Raw genomic sequence first — 18,851 nt, 5'->3', positions numbered from 1 at the left:
CTGACTATCTGACTCTTAATTTTGGACTTGGGTTGTGATGTCAGGGTTAGATGTCTGAGTCATGAGATTGAGCCCTGTGTCAGGCTTGGCTCTTGCACAGCTTGGAGTCTGCTTATCCCTCCTCCTAGCACCCTTCTTGCTTCCTTGCTCACCTCCCTTTTATCATAAATAAATAAATAAATAAATAAATAAATAAATAAATAAATAAATAAAATCTTTTTTTTTTATAAAATCTTTTAAAAAAGACAAAAGCGGTTTGTTACTGATTCTTCACATATTGGTAATTTTGGTAAACCACAGATGGTTTACAACCTTTTATGAATCTTTAAAGATTTTTGTTTTCAAACTTTGAGGTTTTTTTCATTTTTAATTTGTGAAGGTATCGTCAAACCAGCAGAGCTGGCATAATTGTCTAAGAATGAATTAGAAATAAAACTCAAAAAGGTATGAGGAAAACCCCACATCTGAAAAATTTTGAATTATTTTTATCATTTAAGTTTTAAGAATGCTTTTTTTGTTTTTTTTTTTTAGTTTCATGTTTTTATTTAAGTTCCAGTTAGTTAATATACAGTGTAATAATTGTTTCTAGAGTAGAATTTAGGGATTCATCACTTACATACAACTCATCATCATACAATTCATCAATTTGTTTATTTGAGATTTTTCTTGTTTCTTGAGGTAGGCCCATATCAATATAAACCTCCATCTTAAAACTGCTTTTGTGGGGTGCTTTGGTGGCTCAGTGGGTTAAGTATCTGAATCTTTTTATTTATTTATTTAAATTCAATTTGCCAACTTATAGTATAACACCCAATACTCATCCCATCAAGTTTCCTCCTTAAGCATCTGGCTCTTGATTTCAGCTCAGGTTATGATCTCAGGATCTTGGAATCAAGCCCCATGTCATGCTCCAAGCTGTGTGTAGAGCCTACTTAAAATCCTCTCTCTCTCTACCCCTCTCCCTGTGCCCCCTCCCCATCCTCTAACTTGTGCTCTCTCACTCTAAAAAAAATTTTAAAAAGAACTGCTTTTGCTGCATCACCAGAATTCTATACCATTTTGTTTCCTTTTTCATTTGTTTCCAGGAAGTTTTAAATTTCCTCTTTGATTTTTTTCATTGACCCATTGGCTGTGTAGTTGCATGTTGTTTAGCCTCCAAGTGTTTGTGTTTTCTCAAGTTTTTTTTCCTTGTGGTGGATTTCTAGTTTCATATCATTGTGTTTGGAAAGATAATATGATTTTAATCTCTTAAATTATTTGAGACTTGTTTTGTGGCCTAATGTGTGAGTTATCCTGGAGAACGTTCCACATGTACTTGAAAAGAATGTACTTAACTAACTAGAATTTAAACTAAAATTTAAAAAAATAAAATAAATGTAAAATAAATTTTGAAAATTAATAAAGAAAAAAAGAAAGCATGTATATTCTGCTGGGTTTTGATGGAATGATCTGGGTATACCTGTTAAGTCCATCTAGTCTAATGTGTCATTCAGAGCCACTGTTTCCTTATTGGTTTTCTTTCTGGATGCTCTACCCATTGACATAAATGGGGTGTTATAGTCCCTTATTATCATACAACTGTCAATTTCTCCCTTTATGTTTGTTAATATACTTTATATATTAGGTGCTCTTACTTGGGATTCATAGGTATTTACAATTGTTATATCCTCTTGTTAGACTGATCCCTTTTTCACTGTGTAATGCCCCTCTTTGTCTCTCTTAATCTTTGTTTTAATGTCTATTTTGTCTGATGTAAATATTGCTATCTGAGTTTGAGTTGTTTTTCTTGTTTCATTTCCTTTTGCATGGCATTTTTTTCCTATTCCTTCACTTTCAGTCTGTATGTGTTTTTAGGTCTAAAGTGATTCTCAAAAAAATAAATAAATAAAAATAAAGTGATTCTCCTGTAGGCAATATATAGATGAGTCTTTTTTTCATCCATTAAGTCCCCCATATCTTTTGATTAGAGCATTTAGACCAATTACATTTAGTAATTTTTGATAGGTATGCATTTGTTGCCATTTTGTTCATTGTTTTTCTAGTTGGTTTGTAGTTCTCTATTCCTTTCTTCTCTTGCTCTCTGTCCTTGTGACTGTGTCTTTCTTTACTATTATGGTTGGATTCCTTTCTCTTTATTTTTTGTTTATCTATTATAGATTTTAGTTTGTGATTACCATGAGGTTCATATATTTCATCATAAATATATAATTTTTTATATGAAGTTGATGGCCACTTAAGTTAGAACACAATCTCAAAGCACTATGTTTGTACTCTCCTCTTCCATGTTTCACATATATGCAATCATAATTTACATCTTTTTATTTTGTAAATCTCAACTAATTTTTTAGTTACAATTGATTTTATTACTTTTGTCTTTTAACCTTCATACTAACTTTATAAGTGATTAGTTTACTATCTTTATTATATGATGGCTTTTACTTGTAAAATTTTTCATTTTATGAATTTCTTACTTCTACTTATGACCCTTTTTTTTCCACTTAAAGAAGTCCCTTTAACATTTCTTTAAAGGCTCGTTTAGTGGGGACAAGCTCCTTTAAATTTTGTTTGTTTGGGAAACTCTATGTCTCCTCTAATTCTGAATGATAACCTTGCCAGGTAGAGTATTCTTGGTTGTAGGTTTTTTTTTCTTTCAGCACTTTGAATATATTATGGCACTTTTTTCTGGCCTTCAAGGGTTCTGATGAAAAATAATCCGGTAGGCTTTTATAGTTTCCCTTGTATGTAACTAGTTGCTTTTCTTTTGCTGCTTTTAAGAATCTCTTTATCTTTAATCTTTGTCATTTTAATTATTATATGCCTTGGTGTGTACCTGATTGGGTTCATCTTGTTTGAGACTCTCTTTGCTTCCTGGATCTGGATATATGTTTCCTTCCTGAGGTTAGCAGGAACAGTCTGAGTTCTGGAGCACTCTGCACAGGGGCTATCCTGGTGGAACAGCTGGAGGTGAAGCGGACACAGGTGGGAGAGGTTTCCCTGGGGTGCTCCATTCAGGGGCTGCCTTGGCAAATTGGCTGCAACTGAAGTGGGCAAAGAGCCAGAGTGTCCTGGAGAGCTTTGCACCCATACCACCTAGGTGAGATGGTTGGAGTTGTAGTGGACACAGTCCAGGGGTGTCCTGATATACACCACACTGGGGCCACCTTGGTGGGACAAGTGGATCTCAGGTAGTCAAGAGTAGGGGAGGCCACCTTGAAGGAATGACTGGAGCTGGTATGGGTTAGGGTCCCTGAGATCACTGAGGCAGCAGGCTGGCTAGAGTGCCCAGACCCCATTCCAATCTGCAGTATCAAGGTGGAGGGGGGATGTAAACAATGGTGCTCACTGGCACCTCCAACCCTGCATAGTGTTCCAGCAGTTCTGCCATTTAAGGGATGCCCTAGCATTAGTTCATTTATAGTCTAGTTGCCTTTTAAACCATGGCTTTTTTCCTGTGCCTGATGGAGAGTGAAATACCAGAGACTTAGCATAAAAGACACCAACTTGTATATAGCCACTATTTTTGTAACCTTATGTCTGGTTAAACTGCAAAATGCCTCAATACCCAGGGTTTCAGGAAGTATACCCTAGACATTCACTTAACCCAGTTTTTTTTTGCTTCTGTACAATGCTTAGCAAATGTCTAGGGCTCAACAGAAACTGTCAACAGGATGTGGTTTATGCCTTTATTAACCTATCCCTGAGCTTACTCGGGGCTGCGAGATTTTGGAGTGCATGAGCTCCCTCACAGCTGCTGGCTTTTAATAAAGACTCCTTAATTTGGCCTTCTGACTATGACATCCATCTGTATAACTCACTGCTCTGGATATAACAAGGGCAAATCTATGCACAGGTTCCTCAGTGCTATCCTTCCCCACTGCAGTTTACAGCACCGGGGTTGAGGTTCCTGTTGTTACTATATCCCAATGTCTCCTGCCATTCTCTATGTATTCCCTCTATTCTTTGTCATGCTGAAGCTGTTCATTCAGCCCTCCATTCTTCTTCAGGAGGAATTACTCTGTATGTAGGTGTAGATTTGTTGTGTCCATGGGAGGAAGTGAGTTTAGGGTCTGCCTATGTCACTATGTTGGACCCCCCCTTCTAATCCAACCCCTTAAAAACTTAATAGCATGTATTAATATCCCAGAATATGTGCTTTGGGAAACTGAAGTAGAGAAATGAATAAAGACCAAAACTTGTAAAAATCAAACTAGATCTGAGTGTGTAAAAAGAAATGTTTTACTCACACTGGAGATAAAGAGTTACTGGTGTTGTAAAGGGGATGGGATTTACAATGAGGAGTAAGTTAAATATCAGTAAGAAGTAAACAAATTGAGCTGGTGCCAGCATCACAATGCTCTGAGAGGGCATTCGTTGATTTTTCTCTTTAGTTTTCCAAGTACATCTGGTTTCTTCTTCCCATCAGTAGTTCCACGACTAGGGCTTCAAACTGCGGTACAAAATGTACAGAATAGCCAGCCAGCCCCAAAAAGGATTTTATCTTTTTGTCTTGAAAAGGTCTCACATTTTGATAATTTACCCTTTAACTCAAGGAAAAATAATTTGTCTTCTTCCCACTTTGTGACCTAAATACATAAGCTCTGGCAATCAAACATACACCAAGGTGTCCTCATATACAGACTAACTCTTTGGCTGTACTCAAGTATCTTTTGTACTCCCTTTTGGTGACAAATCACATCTAAATCTTATTAGAAATATAAGGCCTATAGGTTGTGGCAAGTAACTCATTCAGTGGGTTATTCTGAAATCTTTGGAAAGAGACAAAGACCTATAGGAACTAAAAGAGAAGGAGTAGTATAAATACATGTAAACAGATCTTGATTACAAAAGCTATTTGAGATTGGCCTCTTTAATTAATACCATTGACTAATATCTTTTGTAGGCAGGTTGGCAAGGAATCAAGTATTTTTTTATTATCTTTCTGAGAGTATCATCTTCCATGAATTCTCTTACGCATTCATTGCTGTTTACTTCCTTAATTTTTCTTTTTTCCTTTCATTCAAAGTTTTTTTTAAAAAATAACTTTTATAAGTTCTTCTTTTTGAAACTTTTTTCTCCCTTGATGCAATGCCAAAGTTTCAATCTGTTTTCTCCCAATTCATCACTGTGGTCATATCTCAATAATAAGTTTTTAGCCTTCTGCTTCTCACACTCAAGGGTTCAGTCTTTGTCATGGTCTTAACTATCACTTTTAATCCAAATCTAGAATTCTGGTTCCTCATCCAACTACACAAAAGTTGAGAACTATTGAAAAGTTCTCCCACAGGAACTGTAAATGATGTTTCTTCATCCATTACTCCATTAACACTTCACAACAGCCCAGCTAAATGATTATTACTACCTCCAATTTACCAATGAGGAAACAGAAGCTCAGAGAGATTAAGTAACTTGTCTGAGATCATGCAACTAGCAAGTAGCAGATTGAAGCTTTAAAGCCAAGTCTGGTTATCTGACTAAAAATGTTTGTTGTCTCTACTACTTCTCATCATTTCTTCACCAAAATGCTGGCTTTCATCACATCAGTGAAGGAGAATAGAGTCCTAGGTGCATCCTAGTTGAAACATGTGGCCTAAATGATTGGGGATTATGGGATGAAGTAGTAGAAAATGTGAGGAAAATGAAAGCTCAGATGAGCCACCTTTTCCTCTCCCATCCGGGTTAGCCTCACAGGTAGTCCAACTAGTAAGTAGCCAGTGGAGTGGAATGTGAGAGGTGCTGGATAAGCCTACTTTCCTTCACAATATCTTTCTAATGCCTTTCCTATCTCCACTGTTCCTAAAGTGCCCTTAGATCTATATCTAGGTTTCTTGGGGTTCCTGTGGCCTCTTAACATGGAAATATGCCCAGGAACAGAAACATTAAACTGAATTACTAATGTGTAATCATTCAGCAAATGTTTATTAAGCCCCATTTATTAAGCAAATGTGGTGATATAATAACAATGATTTATATTTGGTTAGCTCTCTAGATTTGCAGAGCCTTACTACAATCTGAAGTACTTAAAGCTGAGATTATGATCCTCATTTTATGGGTGATGAAATGTGGTCAAGGAGTCTGAGGAACTCACCCAAGTGCCACCCCTGAGCCCCACTTTCATAACCAGGGATAAACTTGGCTCTTCTGATTTTCAGTCCTATGCTCTTTCCTCTCTATCATAGTAGCTCAAGGAGTTTACAGGTAGGAACTCAAAGCAAACATACATAAAGAGTTAAACAGCAATAATAGCATAATTCCAAAAGACAATAAAAGTGCCAAATGACTGATATAGACAATAATGACTGTAGGAGTGACCAGGAAGGTCACTATGAATCAGTCACCATAGAAGGCCTTAAAGAGGAAGTGAGGCTTAAGCCCAGCCTTGGAAACTAGGTAGAAAAAGGACAGTGGAAGAAGAAAGGAAGGGCATTCTAGTATGGGATGGGGGTAATGGGGAAGAATAAAGGTGCAGAGCTGAGAAAATGCAAGTCATATTTGGAGAAAGAACGAGGAGTTCAAATTAGCTGGAGAAGAAAGATTGATACTGGGGAGGAATGGAAAATAAGGCTGAAAATTCTCTCTTTAATTTCTGACTAAAGAGTTTCAACTTGTAGACAATGGGGAACCATGAGAGAATTTTAAGCAAGAGAGTGAAACTGTGAGAACAGTATTAGGGTTGATTAATCTGCCAGTATGCCTTATATAGGATGCATTTGTGTGATGAGAGACTGAATGTAAGAAAAACCATTTAGGAGGCTGTAACAGTCAGGAATAAAGTGATAACAGTCAGTATTAGAATGGTAGCACTGGGATCATAAATGAAAGCCAATTATAACTGGCATGATAACTAAAGAAAGGTCAGAATCTCGTGAAATAATGAGAGAGAAGAATTGAAGTTATCTGAGTGTTTTTGAGCCTAGGTGACTTGAGGAAGGAAGATGCCATGAAAAGAAATGATCAAGTTAGGTAGGGAAACTGGTTTAGGAAGTTTTGACATCTTGGGTTGGAAGTCACAATGGAAGATCCAAGTGAAACTGTCCATTGGGCAATAAATTGTTTTTCTCTTTTTTCCTCAGCTTCCTTCCTTGCCATCAACTTGTCTTCTATGTTACTCTTTCTTCTACCTCATTAACCCTCGTCGTTAGGACCTCCAGTTTGGATTGCATCTCATTTAATTGATTTTTAATTTTGGCCTGATTAGATCTAAATTCTGCAGTCATGAAGTCTCTTGAATCCTTTATGCTTTTTTCCAGAGCCACCAGTAGCTTTATAATTGTGCTTCTGAATTGGCTTTCTGACATCGAATTGTAATCCAAATTCTGGAAGTCTGTGGCAGAGAGTACTGTTTCTGATTCTTTCTTTTGTGGGGAGTTCTTCTTTCTAGTCATTTTGCTCAGTGCAGAGTGACTAAAAATGAGTTGTAATGGAAAAAGGAAGAAAAAAAAGAAAAAAAACAAAACAAAAAAACAAGGAGGGGTATTCTCTGGTTCTATATACTGTAAATCCCTCGATTTCCCCCGTAGCTTTCCAGCGCTGCTCTGCCAAGAACTTGCTCTTCCCCTGTCCTTCCAGCTGGTCTTCTGGGGGAGGGGCCTGCTGTGCTGATTCTCAGGTGTGTGCACCTGAGCTGCCCCGCCCCCTGCCAGGTGCAGGGCTCAGTGGGAGCTGTTTACCCGGTGAGGCCCCTGTTCCCTGGCGGCCCCGCCCCTCCCAGGCACAGGGTGATACAAGGAGGAACAACCACAGTGGTGGTGGCCAGCTCTCCAGCCCTGGAGTCAGCTCCCTAAGTAACTACTGCAGTCTCCCAGTCTGCACTGGACTTGATGCTCCCAGGGCGGGGGGCACTGATCTGCACAGCTTGGGGGTGCCTGGTGCCAGGAGCGTCCTCGCCGTCCTGTGCCCTCCATGCCTCCACCTGGCCCGGGGGAGCACAGGATCCTGGGCTGTGTCCACTCAGAGTCCTGGGCTCCTGGCCTGTGCTGCTGGAATCGCGCTCCTGGTGCACGGCTCCCCAAGGCAGCAGGGCTCAGCCCCCTCCGCCCGCAGCCGCCGCCTGAGCTGCTCCCGAGGCCCCCCTGGGCGGGCGCTCCAGCCCTTTACCTCGCTCTCCCCCGGGCGCACTTCCTCTGTTAGTGGCCCCAGGAGACTGGAGGCTCCACTGCCCCTCCTGGGATCCTGCCCGAGTTCCCAGCTAAGCACCTTCCCTCCAGGAAGAAGCCGGTGCAGATTTTTAAAGTTCCCGCTTTTGGAGGGTGGGCTTTCCCCTCCGGGAGGCTCTGGGCTCGGCTCTAGCCTGGCACCCCATGGGGGCCCCTCCCCCACTTTATTCTTTTTTATTTTTTTTCTGCCTTCCTACCTTGATAGAAGCAAAAACTCTTCTCTCTGTAGCATTCCAGCTGTTCTCTCTTTAAATCTCAGGTCAAGGGATCCCTGGGTGGCGCAGTGGTTTGGCGCCTGCCTTTGGCCCTGGGCACGATCCTGGAGACCCGGGATCGAATCCCACGTCGGGCTCCCAGTGCATGGAGCCTGCTTCTCCCTCTGCCTATGTCTCTGCCTCTCTCTCTCTCTCTCTGTGTGTGTGTGTGACTATCATAAATAAATAAAAATTAAAAAAATTAAAAAAAATAAATCTCAGGTCGAATTCATAGGTTTTCAGGGTGATTTGAAAGTTATCTAGGTAAGTTGGTGGGGACAGGTGACCTGGGGACCCTACTCCTCTGCCATCTTGCCTCACCCCTGTCCAGTGGGCAATTAAAGATATAGAAGTGGAACTTGGAAGAAAGGAGAGGTTAGAATTGAGTTGGCATGGTGTAATGGAGGGAGCTCTGAGAGTCAGGGGACCTGGGGGCTAAGCCTAGTTCTTGCTCTGCCACTAACTTATTAAGTAATGGACAAGTCATATCTCTGGGCCTGTTTCCTGTTCTGTAAAGTGAGAGGATATCTAAACCCCAGAAAATTTCTGAGGTACTCTCAAGGACTCTAAGTCAACTTTTAATTCATGTGTACATATGTTCTCTCCCAGAGAAAATCAAAGGTCAGATGGCAGGGCGGTGGGGAGTGGATTAAATAATCCCCAAATGCTATGACTATGACAGATCTTGGAACTTGTTTACTTAGGGAGAAAAGAGGAAAAGTCAGCAAAGAGAGAGGAAGTAATAAGTAAAAGCAGGAGGAAAGAAATGTAAAGCAAGAGGATAAAATAAGGAACCCAAAATTAAAAGTAAAAATTACAATAAATGGAAGAAATATGTATATCAAATATGACAAAGGGTTAACATGTATGTTAAATAAAGAATACATTTAGAGATATATAAGATCACCAATATATATAAGACCATTCGTGTCAATTGGCAATGGATATGAAGAGTTCACACAAGAGGAAATACGAATATTTGAAAAAAAAAGAAGAAATACAAATAGTAAACATATGGAAAGGTGTTCTATCCATAAGTAATTGAAAAAGTGAAGTTAACAAATTGATGTTTTTCAGAAGTGTTCTATAGTTTTTAGGGTATAGATCCTTTACCTCTTTGGTTAGGTTTATTCCTAGGTATCTTATGCTTTTGGGTGCAATTGTAAATGGGATTGACTCCTTAATTTCTCTTTCTTCAGTCTCATTGTTAGTGTATAGGAATGCCATTGATTTCTGGGCATTGATTTTGTATCCTGCCATGCTACCAAATTGCTCTATGAGTTCTAGCAATCTTGGGGTGGAGGCTTTTGGGTTTTCTATGTAGAGTATCATGTCATCGGCGAAGAGGGAGAGTTTGACTTCTTCTTTGCCAATTTGAATGCCTTTAATGTCTTTTTGTTGTCTGATTGCTGAGGCTAGGACTTCCAATACGATGTTGAATAGCAGTGGTGAGAGTGGACATCCCTGTCTGGTTCCTGATCTTAGGGGAAAGGCTCCCAGTGCTTCCCCATTGAGAATGATATTTGCTGTGGGCTTTTCGTAGATGGCTTTTAAGATATCGAGGAAAGTTCCCTCTATCCCTACACTCTGAAGAGTTTTGATCAGGAATGGATGCTGTATTTTGTCAAATGCTTTCTCTGCATCTAATGAGAGGATCATATGGTTCTTGGTTTTTCTCTTGCTGATATGATGAATCACATTGATTGTTTTACGAGTGTTGAACCAGCCTTGCATCCCGGGGATAAATCCTACTTGGTCATGGTGAATAATTTTCTTAATGTGTTGTTGGATCCTATTGGCTAGTATCTTGTTGAGAATTTTTGCATCCATGTTCATCAGGGATATTGGTCTGTAATTCTCCTTTTTGGTGGGGTCTTTGTCTGGTTTTGGAATTAAGGTGATGCTGGCCTCATAGAATGAGTTTGGAAGTACTCCAGCTCTTTCTATCTTTCCAAACAGCTTTAGTAGAATAGGTATGATTTCTTCTTTAAACGTTTGATAGAATTCCCCTGGGAAGCCATCTGGCCCTGGACTCTTCTGAAAGAAATTGAGGAAGACACAAAGAGATGGAAAAATATTCCATGCTCATGGATTGGCAGAATTAATATTGTGAAAATGTCAATGCTACCCAGGGCAATTTACACGTTCAATGCAAGCCCTATCAAAATACCATGGACTTTTTTCAGAGACTTAGAACAAATTATTTTAAGATTTGTGTGGAATCAGAAAAGACCCCGAATAGCCAGGGGAATTTTAAAAAAGAAAACCATAGCTGGGGGCATCACAATGCCAGATTTCAGGTTGTACTACAAAGCTGTGGTCATCAAGACAGTGTGGTACTGGCACAAAAACAGACACATAGACCAATGGAACAGAATAGAGAATCCAGAAATGGACCCTGAACTTTATGGTCAACTAATATTCGACAAAGGAGGAAAGACGATCCACTGGAAGAAAGACAGTCTCTTCAATAAATGGTGCTGGGAAAATTGGTCATCCAATTTTCACATGCAGAAGAATGAAACTAGACCACTCTCTTGCACCATACCCAAAGATAAACTCAAAATGGATGAAAGATTTAAATGTGAGACAAGACTCCATCAAAATCCTAGAGGAGAACACAGGCAACACCCTTTTTGAACTTGGCCACAGTAACTTCTTGCAAGATACATCCACGAAAGCAAAAGAATCAAAAGCAAAAATGAACTATTGGGACTTCATCAAGATAAGAAGCTTTTGCACAGCAAAGGATACAGTCAACAAAACTCAAAGACAACCTACAGAATGGGAGAAGATATTTGCAAATAACATATCAGATAAAGGGCTAGTATCCAAAATCTATAAAGAACTTATTAAACTTAACACCAAAGAAACAAACAATCCAATCATGAAATGGGCAAAAGACATGAAGAGAAATCTCACAGAGGAAGACATAGACATGGCCAACATGCACATGAGAAAATGCTCTGCATCACTTGCCATCAGGGAAATACAAATCAAAACCACAATGAGATACCACCTCACACCAGTGAGAATGGGGAAAATTAATAAGGCAGGAAACAACAAATGTTGGAGAGGATGTGGAGAAAAGGGAACCCTCTTACACTGTTGGTGGGAATGTGAACTGGTGCAGCCACTCTGGAAAACTGTGTGGAGGTTCCTCAAAGAATTAAAAATAGACCTGCCCTACGACCCAGCAATTGCACTGTTAGGGATTTACCCCGAAGATTCAGATGCAATGAAACGCCGGGGCACCTGCACCCCGATGTTTCTAGCAGCCATGTCCACAATAGCCAAACTGTGGAAGGAGCCTCGGTGCCCATCGAAAGATGAATGGATAAAGAAGATGTGGTTTATGTATACAATGGAATATTACTCAGCCATTAGAAACGACAAATACCCACCATTTGCTTCAACGTGGATGGAACTGGAGGGTATTATGCTGAGTGAAGTAAGTCAATCGGAGAAGGACAAACAGTGTATGTTCTCACTCATTTGGGGAATATGAATAATAGTGAAGGGGAATATAAGGGAAGGGAGAAGAAATGTGTGGGAGATATCAGAAAGGGACACAGAACATAAAGACTTCTAACTCTGGGAAATGAACTAGGGGTGGTGGAAGGGGAGGAGGGCGGGGGGTGGGGGTGAATGGGTGGCGGGCACGGAGGGGGACACTTGACGGGATGAGCACTGGGTGTTATTCTGTATGTTGGTAAATTGAACACCAATAAAAATTAATTTATATAAAAAAAAAAACAAATTGATGTTTTAAGCCATCCAAAAAGATTTCTTATAAAGTCTAATACTAGAGGGATCCCTGGGTGGCGCAGCGGTTTGGCGCCTGCCTTTGGCCCAGGGCACGATCCTGGAGACCCGGGATCGAATCCCACGTCGGGCTCCCGGTGCATGGAGCCTGCTTCTCCCTCTGCCTATGTCTCTGCCTCTCTCTCTCTCTCTCTTTCTGTGACTATCATAAAGAAATAAAAATTAAAAAAAAATAAAAAAAAATAAAAAAAATAAATTCTAATACTAGAGCTGCAAGGGAACTGGAGCACTTGTGTGCCACTGTGACATTGAAACTTTGTACACTTTTTTTGAAAATCAAGATCCATAAAAAACATTCATGCCCTTTGATCTGGTAATCACACCCCTGGGAACTTGTCCTAGGAACAGAATTGTAAAGAAGAAAAAAAGCCATATGCACTAAGATGTTCAAAACACAGAAAAATTGGGAGCTGACTAAAAGTCCAATAAATAATAGGGGAATAGTAAAAAAAAATCTAATGAATGTAATTTTATGTGGCCACTGAAATGATAAATATGAAAGACTGTAGCACAAGGACAGTATTTACAATAAGTTTTTTTAGGGACACCTGGGTGGCTCAGCGGTTGAGGCATCTGCCTTCAGCTCAGGTCGTGATCCCGGGATCCAGGATCGAGTCCTGCATCGGGCTCCTTGCGAGGAGACTGCTTCTCCCTCTGCCTATGTGTCAGCCTCTCAGTCTGTGTCTCTCATGAATAAATAAATCTTTAAAAAAATTTTAAAGCAAAAATTTAAAATATATGTACACTGTGATTGCATTTCTATAAAATAGAAGTATTATGCAAACAGAAAAGGCATGGAACATAGATAAATGAAAACAGTTGTCTGGGGTTCAGAAATGCAGGTGAATATTTTCTTTCAAAATTTCCTTTAATGTTGTCAAATTGGAATTTTTAATTTTTTTTTTCATTAGAAATTTTTGGACAGGCTATGCACCAGAGTAACATGAAGTAGAGATAGTCATAGAGGATAAATATAGAGAAACTATCATTAAGATCTTGCTTTTGTAGTAATTTGTGTTCTTCCAGGTACAGAAGGAAACCAGATTCGGAGAGTTAAGAGGTGACTTTATAGTGATGAAATGGGGCTATGGGGTTATGGTACTCTTTCTAAGAAATTTGACAGTGAAATGAATAAGGTGAATAGAATATTAGCTACACGAGACAACAGAGTCAAGGTACCAGTGATAATGCTTTATTTTTGTTTGGTTAGGTTTTGTTTGTGTGTTTCTTTAAAAATGGGATGAAATCGGTTTATGGAAAGACTGAAATGATGAAAAGGAATAAACAAAGAAACAAGTAAGAGGGCCAACTCTTATTTTGGGTCTACAGGAAAGAAAGACAAGATGGATACAAAAGTAGAGTGAACATGAATGATGCAGAAAGAAATTGAGGTATTCTCAGTTTTACAGGAGGCAAGGTAACTATTAGAGGATGAAGTTGGAGTCTTGAGAAGATGGAAAAGACAGGAAACACTTGCTCTGGAATGTTCACTAGGAACTCAGCAAGCTAATAAAAATGGGGACTTAGATGAAGTCCCAAGACATGAAGTTTCAGTGGGTCGAACCAGCCTTATGATCTGGCTTTGTCTTGGAATCTCCTTCAGTCTGGGAGAGAGGAGAAAATCGGCTGAAGGTGAGAGTCAAGGTGTTTAACTAAAGTTAGAGTAAGAGGGAAGACAACCCTAAGGTAGCAGACCATAAAGTCTGGGCAAATCAGGGAAATACAAATCAAAACCACAATGAGATACCACCTCACACCAGTGAGAATGGGGAAAATTAATAAGGCAGGAGACCACAAATGTTGGAGAGGATGCGGAGAAAAGGGAACCCTCTTGCACTGTTGGTGGGAATGTGAACTGGTGCAGCCACTCTGGAAAACTGTGTGGGGGTTCCTCAAAGAGTTAAAAATAGACCTGCCCTATGACCCAGCAATTGCACTGTTGGGGATTTACCCCAAAGATTCAGATGCAATGAAACACCGGGACACCTGCACCCCGATGTTTCTAGCAGCAATGTCCGCAATAGCCAAACTGTGGAAGGAGCCTCGGTGTCCGTTGAAAGATGAATGGATAAAGAAGATGTGGTCTATGTATACAATGGAATATTACTCAGCCATTAGAAACGACAAATACCCACCATTTGCTTCAACGTGGATGGAACTGGAGGGTATTATGCTGAGTGAAGTAAGTCAATCGGAGGACAAACAGTATATGTTCTCATTCATTTGTGAAAGGGAATATAAGGGAAGGGAGAAGAAATGTGTGGGAAATATCAGAAAGGGAGACAGAACATAAAGACTCCTAACTCTGGGAAACGAACTAGGGGTGGTGGAAGGGGAGGAGGGCCGGGGGTGGGGGTGAGTGGGTGACGGGCACTGAGGGGGGCACTTGACGGGATGAGCACTGGGTGTTATTCTGTATGTTGGTAAATTGAACACCAATAAAAAATTAATTTATTAAAAAAAAGTCTAGGCAGTGAGTTTTGATAAAGCATATGGGTTAAATGGATTGGGGAAATGGAAAAGGCTGGGTCAGTTGTGATAGAGAAAGCAGCTTTACTTGGTGGGGCCAGTGGATGGGAGAGGTAGGTGATGGGCAAGGAGGCTGTGGTCATAGGAATTATTTGTGTGAAGTAACACACAAATATGTGTGGGGGAAAGGAGGGGGAAAGAGGGCTGGGTGAGAATATTAGGAAGCCTTGTAGGATCAAGAGACAGGACCAATAGCCCCAGGAAGGACACAGAAGCAGAAAAAGAAGAGTGGCTGTTACTGCCTTTGGCTAAAAAGAAAAGGGCAAATGATGGGTTTATGAGGGATGGGGTCACACATGATTTCCCTGGTTCCTCTTAATGTTCAGGGTGTGGGCCTCTCTCCAAAGTCTGGGAAAGAAGAAGACGCAGCCATATTGGGTGTAACTGGTAAGTTCCCTCACCTCTGCCCTGCATTCACCCTTTTTCTTCTCACTTACTGGCTCCCAGAGTTAACGGTCTACTTGCCCTAGGAGCAGGGAAGCCACAGTGAGTGGATGTCCACATGCAGCCACTATCCTCAGGCAGGGACACCAGTGCCAGGGAGGAGGCAGTCATGGGGGGCTGGCGCCCCCCACAACTGCAAAGCTGCCAGAGCTCACATCACTACTTGTCCCCAGTGAGCAGGTAGAGCACAGGATCCAGGCAGCTGTTGGCACTGGCTAGAGGCCGAGTCACTTTGTAGACCACGCTGAGAATGTTCAGCACCCAGCAGTCAGCTTCCAACAGTCTTGATGTGTAATAAATGGTGCGGGTGATGTGGAAAGGCATGAAGCAGACAGCAAAGACAGCATCACAACGATGGTGCAGAGAGAACACAGACGAGAAGATAATCGGGTGGCCCTTGGCAACCGGCGATACAGGTGCCGGGCCATGAGCCCCTAGCAGACAAGAGTGACTAGACAGGGCACTCCAAAGAGCAACCCCATGATTGCCGAGCTGAAGTGCACATAGTGGTCAAACTCCTCAGGCCGAGTGGTGTCATGGCACAGGAGGGGATCCTTTTTGGTGCTGGTTGTGACAAAGAACAGGTTGGGCACCAGGCAGCCGGCTGAGACCAACCAAACCACCAGGCAGAGAAGGCCTGCAAAGCGAGGGCAGCCCTAGCGCAGTGCCCGCAGTGGGTGGCAGATGCCCAGGTAGCAGTGCACACTGATGCAGGTGAGGAAAAGGACACTGCAGTAGAGGTTCCAATAGAAAAGAAATCGGATAAACTTGCAGAGCCCAGTACCAAAGGGCCAGTGGTTGCGGGCCGCATAGTAGTAGATGAGGGTAGGTAGTGACAGCACGTACAAAGTATCTGACAAGGCCAAATGGAACATGTAGGTGGCTGTTGCATCCCAGGGTCAGAGGCGAAAGAAGAAGAGCCAGAGAGTCAGGGTGTTGAGGCCAAGACCCAACAGAAAGACAACTGTGTAGCTCACAGGCAGCAGAATGAACTTGAACTCCTCATTAAAACTGCAGTCCAGCTCTGCCTCACTGTTGCCAGGATCTGGGCTGGGGCCTGGGGTTGTGAGCAGAGAGCACTCTGCCCTGGCCATGGTTCCCCTATAGATGGAAAGGGCAGAAGTGAGGGCCGCTGGATTTTCCTGGCCTTCCAGTCCTAACTTGAGGCCAAAAAGCAGAGAATGGGGAGGACCCATGACTGAAGCATTAGGAGTAACTGAGAGGAGAATGTCTGTGTACAACCCAACCAGGCTGGGCCCTACCCATGCCCCCTTGGTCCAGTCTGGGAGTGATGGTCAGCAGGTGGTGCTGGGGCCCAGTAGGGCAGGCAGTGAGTTTGGGGTGTTCTCATCCTGCATCTGACTCTGTCCTTCAGATCTTGGCTGGCCAAAACTGTGGAGGCCCACCAGCACAATCCATCATGCAAAGATGCCTGGACCCAAATTGTCTCCTAGCCCATTACAATATTTCTCTACATGGTGACCTTACTTTTCCCCTCACCCTGGTCCCAGCATCTCCATTTTTGTGACACCTTCCCCTAGCCTGGTCCAGCCCAGGAACCCCATTGTCACTATTACCCAAGAAACTTGGCATGTCTCCTACCTTATCCCTTTGAAGTTGAGCCCAGCTGACTCTGTCACCTTTCCCTTTGGCAGCCAGAAGGCTTATCCAAGAGGGCGGGTTTGGGGGTGGGGCCCATCCCTCCTTCAGTCCTGGGAGGTCATCAGAGTTAGAAAGGCCTAAGGAGATTATCTAGTCCAACCCACTCACTGTATAGATTGGGAAACTGAGGCCCAGCAACAAGATTTACTAATGTGGAGTGTGAGAGAAAAAGAGGAGTCAAGAACGATTCCAAGATTTCCAGCCTGAGCAACTGGAGAAATTGAGTTACCATCGACAGAGATGGGAAAAGCTATGAGAGAAGTAGGTTTGGGGAAAGACTAGGGGTTCGTTTTCTCAGCCTGTCAATTTCCAGGCACCTATTGTACACATAAGAGGAGGGCGAAAGGAGGCAGTTCACTCCTTCCCCCTCAAGGAAGCTAGCCAACATTCCTCCCTTACAGGCTCCACCTCTTCCTACACAGCACCCCTCATCTCTCTCTACCAGTCCAGGAGACTCCAGTCTGAATACAGTTGAGAAAATACAGAAGCCAAACCTCAATGTTTGAGAGCCAAGTGCCAGAGAATGCCAGTTTTTCAGGAGCTCTGGATCTGGGGCTCCTGGGGCTAAATTTTCAGGATTATGGGGGTCTTAGGCAGAGGGGCAAGCTTTGGGCCTGCAGGACTCTGAGGGTGAGGTGAGTGGTGCTCTTAGGGAGGGAGATGCAGTCTGGGCAGAATCCACTCTGCAGGGAACTGGAAACAACCTGATCTTCAGGTCCTGAGAATGTTGCCTGGCTGGATTCTGGGAGTGAGAGGAGGAGGCAGGCCAGGAAGGGAGGCTCTAGAATCTCAGATCTAGATCTCCTGGAGGCCCAGAAACCTGAATAGTGGAAACTTGGAGATCCCTGCCCTGTGACAGGGTCAGGGTAGATGAAAGGGAGGCACAGAGGAAGCAGTTATAGCCTGAGTCCTGGACAGCTGGCCACTGTGATATTACATAAAAAGCCCAGGTGTTTGGAGCAGACGGACTTGAATTCAACTCCTTGTTTTCCCAGGGATTCATTGTGTGATGCTGGACACCTCTTTGTAACCTAGTTTTCTCATCAGTGAAGTGAGCATAAAAATACCAACCTTTTAGGGTTTCCTGAATATCGAACTGGTCAATAGGTGTGAAAACATTTTGTAAACCATGAAACGCTTCTAATCATATGGTGTTTTGTGTGACTACTTTGCTCCTAGGAATGAAGTTGATCTCTTCAGAGGAGAACAAGTGTGATTTGAGGCTCGGAATACACCCAAGAGGTCACTTCAGTGTCCCCCACACTAGAGAAGCTCCTGCTTCAGGCTGGTTTAGCTCTGAAGGGTTTCTGGAGTCCCTGGACACACAGCTCAAGTTGCCACTGCTGCCACTGCCGCCCAGTGGCTACTTAGGAAAAGACCTCGCTCAAAACGGCCCGGGTCAAAAGCAATGATTTGTGCCTTGTGAAATGCTGTAGGCCAAACTTGCTGGCTTTCTTGAAACTCTTCCTCACTTTTGTTTCTGAGACTTTGCATTACGCTGCTTCTCCCAGTCCTCCACATGTCCCATCTGACTTTTTCCCTGGCTCATTTTGTCCATCTCCCTTCAAAAGTGACCTTTCCCCAAGCCTTACTCCTAGAGCATTTTCTCTTTTCTCCTCTCTTCCCCTCTTTCTCCTCTCCTTTCTCTCCTCACTACCATTTCTTCTTCCCTCTCTCAACATCAACTCTCATGATTTAACTTAGAAGTTATGAGTAATTATAATACCCAATGAGACTCCGGTGTACAGATCTCACTCTAATCAAAATGGATGTCTCTCTCACACTCTTACCATATTTGATTCCTACTGAGATTATGGCATGTACCACAAACTGAATAGAATTCCACTCATTTGCGTTTTTGTCCATCTTCTCCTGATTCTCCCAGCCACATACCAGACCCAGAGGTCCTTGAGGACAAGCAACTTGTATTAGCTCTGTCTTTCCTACAGCCTTCCTGGTAAAGTTATAATAGCATATGTTCCAG

General features: G+C 42.2%; 1 protein-coding gene across 1 annotated transcript; it reads right to left on the bottom strand.

Moving 5' to 3' along the window:
• Window positions 1–15,190: 15,190 nt before the first annotated feature.
• P2RY4 (pyrimidinergic receptor P2Y4) lies at window positions 15,191–16,299 on the bottom strand. Its single transcript, XM_055338037.1, is given in 2 exon segments — window positions 15,191–15,549; window positions 15,552–16,299. Coding segments are annotated over 2 exon segments (1,107 nt in total).
• Window positions 16,300–18,851: the final 2,552 nt, after the last annotated feature.

Source organism: Nyctereutes procyonoides, unplaced genomic scaffold (assembly GCF_905146905.1).
Source record: "Nyctereutes procyonoides isolate TBG_1078 unplaced genomic scaffold, NYPRO_anot_genome, whole genome shotgun sequence".
Lineage (NCBI taxonomy): Eukaryota > Metazoa > Chordata > Mammalia > Carnivora > Canidae > Nyctereutes > Nyctereutes procyonoides.
Note: the sequence above shows the minus strand (reverse complement) of the source record. Positions and strands in the feature narration are given on the sequence as shown.